At 40.1% G+C, this 11,597-nt stretch overlaps 2 protein-coding genes across 6 annotated transcripts in view; one reads left to right on the top strand and one right to left on the bottom strand.

Moving 5' to 3' along the window:
* Positions 1–508, bottom strand: part of scyl3 (SCY1-like, kinase-like 3) — a 40,968-nt gene extending 40,460 nt beyond the window's left edge. The window contains exon 1 of the mRNA XM_048602472.1: positions 116–508. The gene's annotated coding sequence lies outside the window, so the exon portion shown is untranslated. The remainder of the gene's footprint in view (positions 1–115) is intronic.
* LOC109914373 (5'-AMP-activated protein kinase subunit beta-2-like) overlaps positions 1–11,597 on the top strand; it is a 41,071-nt gene that overhangs the window by 1,270 nt on the left and 28,204 nt on the right. For 4 of the 5 annotated variants that reach the window (XM_020513965.2, XM_020513980.2, XM_048602475.1 and 1 more), the window contains exons 2-4: positions 4,254–4,498; positions 7,894–8,060; positions 9,748–9,841. In XM_020513965.2, coding sequence (XP_020369554.1) covers positions 4,331–4,498; positions 7,894–8,060; positions 9,748–9,841 — 429 coding nt within the window. In that variant the 5' untranslated portion in view covers positions 4,254–4,330. Of the gene's footprint in view, positions 1–664; positions 692–4,253; positions 4,499–7,893; positions 8,061–9,747; positions 9,842–11,597 lie in introns of those variants that run through there. The other variant, XM_048602474.1, reaches the window with a different exon arrangement.

The raw sequence follows: 11,597 nt of genomic DNA, 5'->3' as shown, positions 1-11,597 counted from the left end.
ACACCTTGTTATCTCTACATATTCCCCTAATGACTAAAGACTTAGTAAAGCCCTCTTCTCCCCTCCATCTCAAACCACATTTCCACCATCCCTTCCCCACCCTCAACTCACTCACCAGCCCTTCTCCTCGACTAGTTACTGGTGACCTGCAAGGCGGAGTCTTATTCCTGGGCAAGGAACCTGCGTGTCAGGCCAACGAGCAGAAAACACGGTCAAGTTCGAAGCAACCGTTCGTTTTCCCAGCTCAGCCAACCTCAGTTTTTCCAATACTCCAATCGACTTATGCTTTCCGGACCCTCGCTGCATCAATTTGCACACAAACGTCTCAGCCCAGTCGAACGGAAGGCTATTCCTAAATTAAACAACACTCGGGCCTTTTGGCAGAATTGACCTTGCGCGTCTAGGGCTGGCCTGTTAATGTTTCCGGACCGGGCCTTCATCTCTTTACAGTCACCGTCGTTGTTTGAAGGAAGGAGAGCTTCCAACCCCAACGTGACCTCTACCTCTGCAATTCCCTTTTTGCGGCTTATTTATCACCTAGAGTTTTAGAATCCCGAAGCTATAATGGAATAATACACTCATTCATTGTTTGAAGAGGAAATGCACGTGAATGAATCATTTTTATTGCAAACGTGGAGTTTGTGGTTTAGTGATATTACAGTGACGAGTAGATTGAGCTGACAAATCAGAGGTAATTGAAACAATGTTATCATTTAAACAAAATGCTTCATTAGTGCTTCCTTAGGAACAATATGAATGTTTGTTAACACAAATATATTTGTTGGTTCAGAGATAACAGGAACTGCAGATGCTGGAGAATCCAAGACAACAAGGTGCAGAGCTGGATGAACAGCTCTAGGGTCTAGGCCCGAAACGTCAGCCTTCCTGCTCCTATGATGCTGTTTGGCCTGCTGTATTCATCCAGCTCTGCACCTTGTTGTCTCTATATTTGTTGGTTGTTGGCATTCACTGTGTATGAACTGCAATATCCTCAGATTAAATATTAAAGGAACTAAAGCCATTATCTTCAGACCCTGCAACAAACTGTATTCTTGTGGCCAGTTTCATCTTCATCCCTGCTTTGTCTGAGTTTGAACCAGACTGTTGACAGCCTTGCCCAAGCTGAGCTTTTGACAGTCAAAAAGATCACTACCAGGTTACAAAATAATTTGTATTTTTGAGGACTGCTCTTGAGATTTTCTCAGGCCTTTTTTTTAAATCTCAGAGGGGGTGACTTTTCATTCTCACTAACTCATTAGGCAATGCACTCATGTACTACAATGCTTTCTGCAATGTGTTGACACATTGGCATTGTGAATTTTGATTTTCACAGAGCAGAATTAGAAGATTTCATCAATATCCTTAATAATTACCAAACTTAAATTCAACTTAAAGTTACAACATTCAAGAGAAGAATTGACTTCTTGGATACTCCAATCTTTAAATAGGCACATGATAAATGGGCATAAGTTGGCAAACAGTTTTCTTTCCTAAAATAGTAGATGCAGTATACATACACAAAGCCATCATTCTAAACACTAAAATGAAACAAACAATTGGGGATGCTAGAGATCTGAAACAAAAACAGAAATTGCTGATAGAACTCAGCAGGTCTGGCAGCATTTGTGGGGAGAAAGCAGAGTTGATGTCTCACATCCTTCGGCAATTTTCTGTGCTGAAGAATCATCACATTCGAAATGTTAACTCTGCTTTCTCCTCACAAATGCTGCTGGACCTGCTGAGTTTCATCAGCAGTTCTGTTTATGTTTCAGATCATCCTAAACACACCTTCCACATTTGGTGAGATCACAGCTAATGCATTTCCATTGCATATGAAAAAAAGCTGGAAGATTTCAACCAGGCAATTGCTACACATTTTGCTGCATCTCAGATCATAATATCAGATTTAAATTTAACAATTGACTCAATGTTCCTTCCAATAACATGAACTACGCTTTTTCCATGTCGCAGTTCCTGAACATGTACAGCTTTAGACTAGAGAGGCAACGTTAGTGAGGGATTCATTATCTCAGTAATTTCAGGTTTTCTTGGCTCCCAGTTGATAAATATTCATTTGTGGATAATTTAAAACTATTCTATCTCTTTTGCAGCCTGTCTCACCCACCTTGAGCTTCCCAACAAACCTCTTGCAAAATCTTCCTGTTACCCATTTCTTTGCATAATATCCCTCTTCCCAATTCTTTGCAAACAGTCCCTCTCCCTCCACTCTTGCAGGTTTCCCCTCTGCATCCTATCCTTCCCCTTACCCACCATGTCACCTTGCAGCCTCCCTCCCTCCGCATCATCTTCTTGCAACTGCCCACTCTCTCTCTATCCCATTGCAACCCTCACCATTTTCCCCACACTTCTTTAAACCTCCCCTCTACCTCCATTGTCCTTTGTAACTTCCCAATATCCCCCAACCTCATCCCTCACCCACCCTTTATCACTGTGTCTCATCAGTGCCTTCTCGATACCCCATTTTCTCTTGGGCAATCTCTTGTTCAACCCATTTTTCACAGAAGCCCCTCCACTGTCATCTCTTATAGGCACCCTCTTGCCTTGTCACGTCCTTTGTGGGGGTCCTCTCTCACCCCTTCCTTCATTTCTTATGGGGGCCCCATCTGTCATGGATGCTTTCTCCACCACCCATCTATTTGTCTCGGCCATGTGCTGTCTTCTCCCAACCTGTTTGACATGGGTACCCCCTTCATCTCTCCCCTTTAGCTCTTGTGCTATTCCCTTTGAAATCTGTAGCTTTATCTATTTTTCTTTCTCTTACTCCCTTAAAGTCTTTTTGTCCCTGTTTTACACTCAATATTCAGTGCCTTCATCTCGCCCTTTTACGTTTATGGGAATTTCTCCCTTTCACCCTCTTGGAATGTCTCACTGCTGCGGCTCTGGCCCTTGCACTCAGACCTAATGAGCAGGCTGGTTTGCTCAATGCCATTTTATGTCTGGGACTACCTGGACTGAACTTGTGGTTGGCTTTGGAATTGGACGCTTAATGCAGGCAACTGGAGGCCGTTGATCTGTAATAAAAACCGAAAGAACTGTAAATGCTATAAATCAGGAAAAAAAACCGAAGTTGCTGCAAAAGCTCAGCAGGTCTGGCAACATCTGTGAAGAAAAGATCAGAGTTAACGTTTTGGGTCCAGTGACCCTTCCTCAGAACCCAGTCCTGTATATGCCTATGCTATACCTGTATAGCGGAAAGCTCACGTTATCCAAACAGTGTCCACTATTCATCAATCGCATTACAGCCAAATCGCTTTAACAAAACACAAGTATAGCAGAACTACCTGTATTTATTGATTTTCTTGAGTATTGAATTTGTTTATTATTTTAAACATGTAAAACAGCCTTTACAATATGCAGCAAACACAGACAAAGAAGGAATAATGTGCCAGAGCTATGAGGCTTCTTTGACCATCATTTTTTGTGTAAATGTATTGTGATGGTATTGGGCTGTACAGACTTTTGCAGTCCATTGTTTTTCTCTTGCAATTATTTAAACTTCCATGATCAGTTTAGTCCCATTTGCTTATACCAGCACCATTTGCAAAGGCTATTTTAAACTGTAATTACAGAATGTGGCCCTATTCATACTACCAAGCAAAAATGATGAACAGAAAAAGACCAAAATAATATGTGTCTTGGAGGAGAACTCGCAGGTGACAGTGTTTCCATGTCATCCTGGTTCATGGTGAAAGAGGACACAGGTTCAGCATTTGCTTTTGGGGTAGGAACCTTGGCATCTTGCTGCAGTATATCTTTTAATTGGTGCACACTGTGACCATTATGCACTGGTTGTGGAGGGAGTGAATTGTTTAAGTCAGTGCTTGGGATGCTGGTCGAGCAGGCTACTTTGTCTTGAATGATGTCAAGCTTCTTGCAAATGGAAAATATTCCATTACACTCCTGACTTATGTCTTGTAGATGGTGGGTAGGCTTTGGGAGGTCAAGAGGCATGTTACTGCCTGCACAATCCCCTGCTTGTGACCTACTTTTGTAGCCACGGTAATTATATGGCTGGTCCAGTTAAGTCTATGGTCAATGGTAACCTGAGAGTGTTAGTAATGGGGGATTCAGCTGCGGTGACGTCAAAGGAAGATGTTTTGATATGTGATGCGAATGTTTCTTGCCACTCATCAACCCCGCTCTAAACGTTATCCAGTCTTTGGTATTTTTCTCTGTTGTGCGGTAAAAGTATTTTTTTAGTACCATAAAACAAAATCACTTTTTTATTTCAGATACCCACACAGTGTTTGGGGATCTATACTGTCTTTGAAATTTTGACCATAGTAATAGCACCAGTACTGTCAGAACAATGGGGAACACCAGCAGTGACCGTATGGGAGCAGATCGCCATGGAGGATCTAAATCCCACCGCAGTGATAGCATGGGATCTTCTCCATCATCAAAAGAAAATGAACGTCCTAAAATCATGGTGGACAGCACAGATGACCCCAATATTTTTCATACACAAGACTCAAAGGTACAATACGAAACTGCACTAATTGTTTCTAGCCTAATGGGCATACAATCTCCTTCATTTAAGAGAAAAAGATTGTAAACTAATTTGTTGAAAGTGGTGACTTGTACTATAAAGGATGCCTTTTATAATATGTATAAAATATATATTTGTATGCACAGATAGCAAAATTACCCTTAGAGACATCAAGTTGAAAGCCTTGTCTCTGAGAGTCTACCCTGTTTAAAAAGATTATTGGTTCAAGCCCCATTTCAAAGACTTGAGCATATAATCTAACCCGACATTTTAATGCAGTACTGTTGGAAGTGCCATCTTTTGGGTGAGATGTTAAACTGAGACCACAATTGCCCCTTTCAGGTGGCCTTAATGGGTCTAATTGGTCTAATCTTTTCTAAGGGCAAGGAGTTCTCTGGATGCCTAGTGTCTTTCATTCCAACACATTATTATTACTCTTTATGGAATCTTCCAGTTTATAACCTTGTTGTGAGTTTGCAGCTGTAGTGATTATTTTTCAAAAGTGCATCTCTTGCTTCCTGCCCTTTGAAAAGTTCCAAGGATCTCATTATGTCTACTTGAACTCATGCATAGTACAATGGACTTTTTATGTAGAGTACTGATTTTTAGTCAATGTTTGCAGTAAAGAAGTTAAATATTATTTTGAAACAATGTCCAGTGTGATTTTACACTGAGACTTGTAGACCAAGAAAGTGCCCAGTTCAAGCCATGGCCTGTACTAAATTAATTAGTTTCCACCATGGCCCTGTTGGATTGGCCACAATTGATATTTATGTTCTTTTTCTAGTGAGTTAAAAAAACAACTCTGGCTTTTATACTAGTTCGTAACCCATTGATCTTGCTGAATGTAACTTAGACATCTAATGGATGAAATCGCTTGGCTCAGTGGTGCCCATGTTCAAACAATTTGTCAGATATGAAGAGTAGCTGCCTGGATGATGTGCTATAAACGCTCATGGAATTGTAAAATGGAATAAGTTACTCATAGTTTATTTTATTTGTCTTTATCCAGTAGCATATCAAGGAAACAAACCAACATTGGAGTTTGACTCTATTCAAGCAAACCAAAAACATCTCTTACACGTACAAGACAATATTTACATGCATTGAGGCACTAGGAGGATCCGATAACTGAGCAGACCCCCACTTAACTTCAGCAGGAAGTCCTCAAATGGTTTTCTTTGCCCCTGCGCCTTGGTAGCAGCTGCCCCAAGTTTTAGTGTGAATCAGTCATGGCATAGATTATGAGGGCAGAGAGATTATCTTGGAGCTGTACAACACTTTGGGTTGGTTGCAGTTGGAGTACTGTGTGCCATTCTGGTTACTGAACTGTAGGAAGGATGTGACTGCACTGGAGGGAGTGCAGAGGAGATTCACCAAGACATTACCTGGAATGGAACAGTTTGAAGAGAGGCTGGATAAACTTGGATTGTTTTTCTTTAGAGCAGAGAAGGCTGAGAGGACCTGATTGATATATACTGGGTTGATGTGTATAAGGTGCATGGACAGTGTGAACAGAAAGTAGTTGTTCATCTTAAGTTGAAAGGTCAATAATGAGGGGTCATAGGAAAATGTGAAGTTGTTCATTTTGGAAGGGAGAACAATAAAGCAGATTATTATTTAAATGGAGAAAGAACTGCAAAAAGCTGCAACACACAGAGACTTGGGCTCCTGGCCTGTGCCATTGCCTCCCACTGAGATCGAAGCCTAGGATATGGCCTGTTGCCTACTCTCTCTGGTAACCTTGGGCGACAATATTCCAGAGCAGGATAAAGTGTTGAAGCTGAGAAAAGACAATTTAAAGGAGGCGCTTCAGAATTCCATGAGCTTCTGGTGGAGTTCTGTGAGTGACAGGTGGAGGGCACCCGAAGGGTCTAGTCCCGAAACGTCAGCCTTCCTGCTCCTCTGATGCTGCTTGGCCTACTGTGTTCATCCAGCTCTACACCTTGTTATCACTAATTAGGAAATATAGTCTGTTAACTAGCAGCAAACTGCTTGATACTAAGTGCTAACTTTAAAAATGAACTTCGCTATTGCACTGTAGAGAATGAGGTGGAGGCATTTAAACCAAATGTTCTCTGGTTGCTGGAGCAGTGTGTTGGCTAAGGGAGATACAGTGTGAACATGGATATACTGGTGAAGTTAGGACTGTTCTCTTTGGAGGAAAAGTTGAGATGAGAGTTGATAAAGGTACTTAAAATTATGGATGCATCTACACAGGTAGAGAGAAATAGCCCAATTGGCAGATGAATTGAGAATCAGACATTACTAATACAAGGTGATTGACATTATAACTGAAGCTAATTTGAGGAGAAATCTATTTTTACACTGAGTGGTTAGGAGCTGGAAGGCACTGCCTTAGAATGTTGTTGAGGCACATCGAATCATGGTGTTTGAAAGCGAGTTAGAGAACTATCTGAAGAGAAAAGATTTGCAGGGCTATGTTGAAAAAGTGGATGAATTGATTTATTTGATTTATTTATTGTAATGTATACAAACAACAGTGAAAAGTGTTGTATAGTGTTGCCACTCTCCAGTGCCATCTTAAAATACAGAGAAATAAACCAAAACATAGAATATAAACCAGGAAAAATAAAGAAATAAAGTTCAACTTTAAAGCCCTTCTTATTAAGTGCTCAGTCATGGGCCTGGATCAGCCCATGAATCCCCTCGCCGTGCTGCCAGAACAAGAGTCGCCACTCTTCGGCGCCATCTCACCTCCACCATTGCCACCTGTCCCACATCAGCCCAAACACAACCTGACAAGAGTTCACTCCGAGCCCATCTCACCAATGTAGCCACCACTGATGCCACTGGGTCTCGTATTGGGCCCAAACTCGCCTTTGCTGCCAACTCCATGAATCTGTGCTGGATGCAGATGCTGCAGGGAACCAAACTTTGCAGCAGCCATGAGTCGGTATTGGGCTCACCTGGTCAATGCAGGAGCTGCCAGGAACCCAAACCCTCCGCCCATGCCGTTGCCTTGACTGAGCTTTTTGCAAGAGATAAGGGAAAAGAAGAAAAACAACAAGAGGAAAAGAAGAAACGAAAGAAAAAGAAAGCGGATGAGCCCCAGTCTCAAGAGCCCTACTCCACTGCCATCTTCAATTGGAATTAGTCAAGTTGCTCTTTTGGTATACTGGCATAGACAGGCAAAACAGTTACCTTCTTGGCTGTAACTATTCTGTGTTTAAAATGAAAACTTTCTTTTCCTTTGTATGCTAGCTAAGTTCACCCTGTTTGCTTACAGTTTAATTTAACTATCTAGTTAAAGAGAAACCACAGTTTTACTGCTACCATATGATTGTAGTTTTAATACTGTTTACTTCTGTACATAACTTCCTTCAAGTTTCACCTTCTCAACGTGTATTTTGATATTTTAGCCTCTCACTGATAAGGAATTTGTGTCCTGGCAACCTGACATAGACGAATCTGTAAAATTTCCTAAGCAAGCTCGCCCCACTGTTATTCGTTGGGTAGGTGGAGGGAAAGAGGTGTTCATATCTGGATCCTTCAACAACTGGCATACCAAGATTCCACTTATTAAGAGGTAAATACATGCAGTTTACAACTAGCTGAGAATCTATCTCATAGTAGAAGGAACAAACTTAATGGTTCTTCTGCCTCTGTGAAGGTTTCTATCTCAAAGCTGTATTGTGTTTCGTTTTAATTTTGGTAAATTTTTCATTTTAATTTAATCCATCAAAATGTTTGAAGATTGAAGCAAAAGTATTGAGAAATTGATTTTCCATTTGCAGGTTATGTTTATCACCCTGTTACAATATATTCCAGTTGTCTAAGTCTAGAAAACATGGATGAAAGTTGTGAACAGCAAAATCTAAAAGAGCCACAAGTCCATTTGGAAGTATTACCAAAATAGAGTATGATACTTTACAGCTTAATTAAGATGAGTGCTCATAAGCTTTCCACCTATTTAGTTGCATTCACCCTACTTATTAGGAATGCTGTGGATTATTAGATGCCCATGGATAACTGAAGTGTATCGGTTTGAGGGGATGATCGGTTAACCCCATAAAGGCCAGAACATCTTCCACAATGGTAGAATGAGTACAATGATCTACCCTACCCTCTGATAACGTGTGACCACACAGTAAAACATCCTCAACTGGCTGAGACTCCTCCAACACTAAATTCTGAATCCCCATAACCTGCGTTCACATAATCATACTCTTGCGTCCCTGACCATGGGTTAAATTTGATGTAATTAATCAAAGGAGTGTGACCGCATCCTGAAACATATTATCCATGCATCGCTCCCTCTCACTAAAGTGTGGTAGTGTCCACAGCTCATCAACTCTGTGCCAAAATTCTTTGAATAGTCAACATTTGATGCAGATATGCTTACTGTAGATCACTCTGGTGTTCACCAGTTCTCACGTACTACATCTCTATTCTCTTTAATTAATTAATTTGAATGGATAATATTTTAATGGTATATTTCTTAAAAATCTCTTCAGCTATAATACTCTCCTGTTTTAAACCAATTGTCACTCGAAATGCACAAAAGAAATGCCCACCATTACCCACCCACCTACTTCTTTTCCTGTGGTGTTGCAGTTTGGCTCTTACAGGAAGAAACAAGTTGAAGGGGCTCTATGCCACTGGTTTTCATTTCCTGCCATCACTGCCCTTCTCACACAGGGTCCCTCTTCTGTTTATGGAGTAGCTGACCAGCTCTATCACATTGTTTGAGAAGCTTTTGACTTCGCTGTCTCTTGCTCTTCATGAAGCCGGTGTCCCTGCTTTTGCTCACTCTTTATGAATCTGCCACCCCCTAACTTTCTCACACTGTTTCAGAAGCACTAGCTTCTCTATCTTGCTCAGTCTCAGACGATGAAGATCAAATTTTAGTCTTAGGAAATGTTCATCACTCTATGGAACTTTGTATTTTCCATCAAGAATGTATTTGCAAGAAACAAATCGTATTAATATAATACAGGATGTCTAATTAATAGCTGTTTAATCCATAACATATAAAGGGCTTTGGCTCCGTCTTGCCCTTTAAAGTACAGTCCAGAAGTAAACTATGACGAAAAATGCCCACTCTACACCACAAATGATAATAGTGAGGGACTGAATGCTGTCATCTCTAATTAGAACAGAATTTCTATGTTGATGCTATAATGAGCTTAAGGAAGTGGAGAAAACCAAAAACAAAAGGTTTTATAATGAACTACTGGATAGTAAACTTTGTATTTATATTTTTATTTTTACAGCCATAATGACTTTATTGCTATTCTTGATCTACCAGAAGGCGAACACCAATACAAGTTTTTTGTAGATGGGCAATGGGCTCATGATCCTTCAGAGGTAAGTATGCCATTAACTTAATATGAATGTAAGCACAGAACTTTATAAAGCTTGTATTTATGAGCTACGATATAATAAGTAAGGGGGGACAAACAAGGTGGTGATAAGCATTCATGTTACATGTATGTTATAAATTAGTCTGTTTTTCTGATTCTGCTTCTCTAAACTCTGAGGAAAGTCAAGGACTTAATCTTGCCATAAACATTCACACACTTTCAATGATGTCACTGTATAGTATCAGAGCAGGGACTCAAATAGATTTTTCCCTGCCTTACTAGGGATGTTTAGGCCATAAATAATAATCCTAGTACTGCTGGTTACTACTGAGCACACTCAGTTTTGACCCAGAATGGGCCCTAGTACCTTATCATTTAAATTCATAAAAAAACACACAGAAAATCATCAGGAAAAGCTTTGAAATATTTACTGTTAAATCTATTGAATTTAAGAAAAATATCAGATCAATAAAGAATTTTCATTAATGTTTTAAAATTAGGTAAGTTTCGACATTTTTGCTTGAATAAGACTGCATTCATTCTAAAAACATATGAAATAGGAACAGGTGTTACTATAGGACACTTTAATCCTACTTGGCTACTCAAGATAGTCATCGCTAGTGTTTGTCTCAATTCCACTTTCCAGCCTGTTCCCCATGTTCCCTGAGACCAAAATTCTGTTTGTCTCAACCTTGAATATGCTTACAATGGAGAATCTACAACCCTCTGGAGAAAAAAATGTTAAAGATTCGCTATTCTCTTAGTGAACAAAATTCTCCTCATCTTAGGCCTATTTGATCAACCCCTTATCCTGAGACTGTGCTCCTATTTTTAAGTTCCCTGTCAGGGGAAACTACATCTGTGTCTACCATGTCATACCTCTTCAGAATCTTGTAAGTTTCAATTCGGTCACCTCTCATTCTTATAAACTCCAGAGCATAAAGGCCCAGTCTGCTTAACCTGTCATTACAGTTCAAAACATTCATCCTAGGAACCAATTGTGTGCTGCCTTCAAGATAAATATATTCTTTTAGGTATGGAAATAACTTGAAGAACTCCAACTCTAAGATGTAAAGATCCTACACAGGTATCTAAGACTAAGGATGTTTTAATTTGAAGAGGCATCATAATTAATATTTTTACATTTGCATTTCTTGTTGATTCCAGTGATACCACTGCTAATGTTTTCCCCTTAATGGAAAATTATTATTTTCAAAACCATTGATCATTGGGAATAGTAACGTTCACAGACAATAGAGTCATAATGGCACAGAGGGGACAATTTGACCTGTGCATTGCGTGCTGGAACACTGTACAGCATTTTCATCAGTACCATTCTCCTGCTATATTTCCATAGCCCTGCAAACTAATTTCCCACAAGTGTCCATCCAACTTTCTTTTGAAATAATTTATCATCTCTTTTTCCACCATTCTTAAGTTCCAGGATATTACCCATCAATGAGTAAAAAATTCTTTCTTACAATCCCCCTGCATTTCTTGCCCAAAACCGTAAATCTGTATACTCTAGTCTGTGTAGAATCAGCTAAAAGAAACAGCTTTTCTTATCTACACTTGCTATAATCTTGTATACCTCTATCAAATCTTCCTTCAACCACCTTTGCTACAAGGAGAAGAATGCCGGCTTCTCCCATCGAACCTTGAAGCTAAAATCACTAAATCCTGCAACCATTTTGAAAATCTCCTCTGCATTCTCTTAACCCACATATCCTTCCGATGGCGCAATGGCCAGAACTGGATGC

This window comes from Rhincodon typus, chromosome 10 (genome assembly GCF_021869965.1).
Source record: "Rhincodon typus isolate 14 chromosome 10, sRhiTyp1.1, whole genome shotgun sequence".
Classification (NCBI taxonomy): Eukaryota; Metazoa; Chordata; class Chondrichthyes; order Orectolobiformes; family Rhincodontidae; genus Rhincodon; species Rhincodon typus.
The sequence above is the reverse complement of the archived record's forward strand: the minus strand, read 5'-3'. Positions and strand labels throughout refer to the sequence as shown.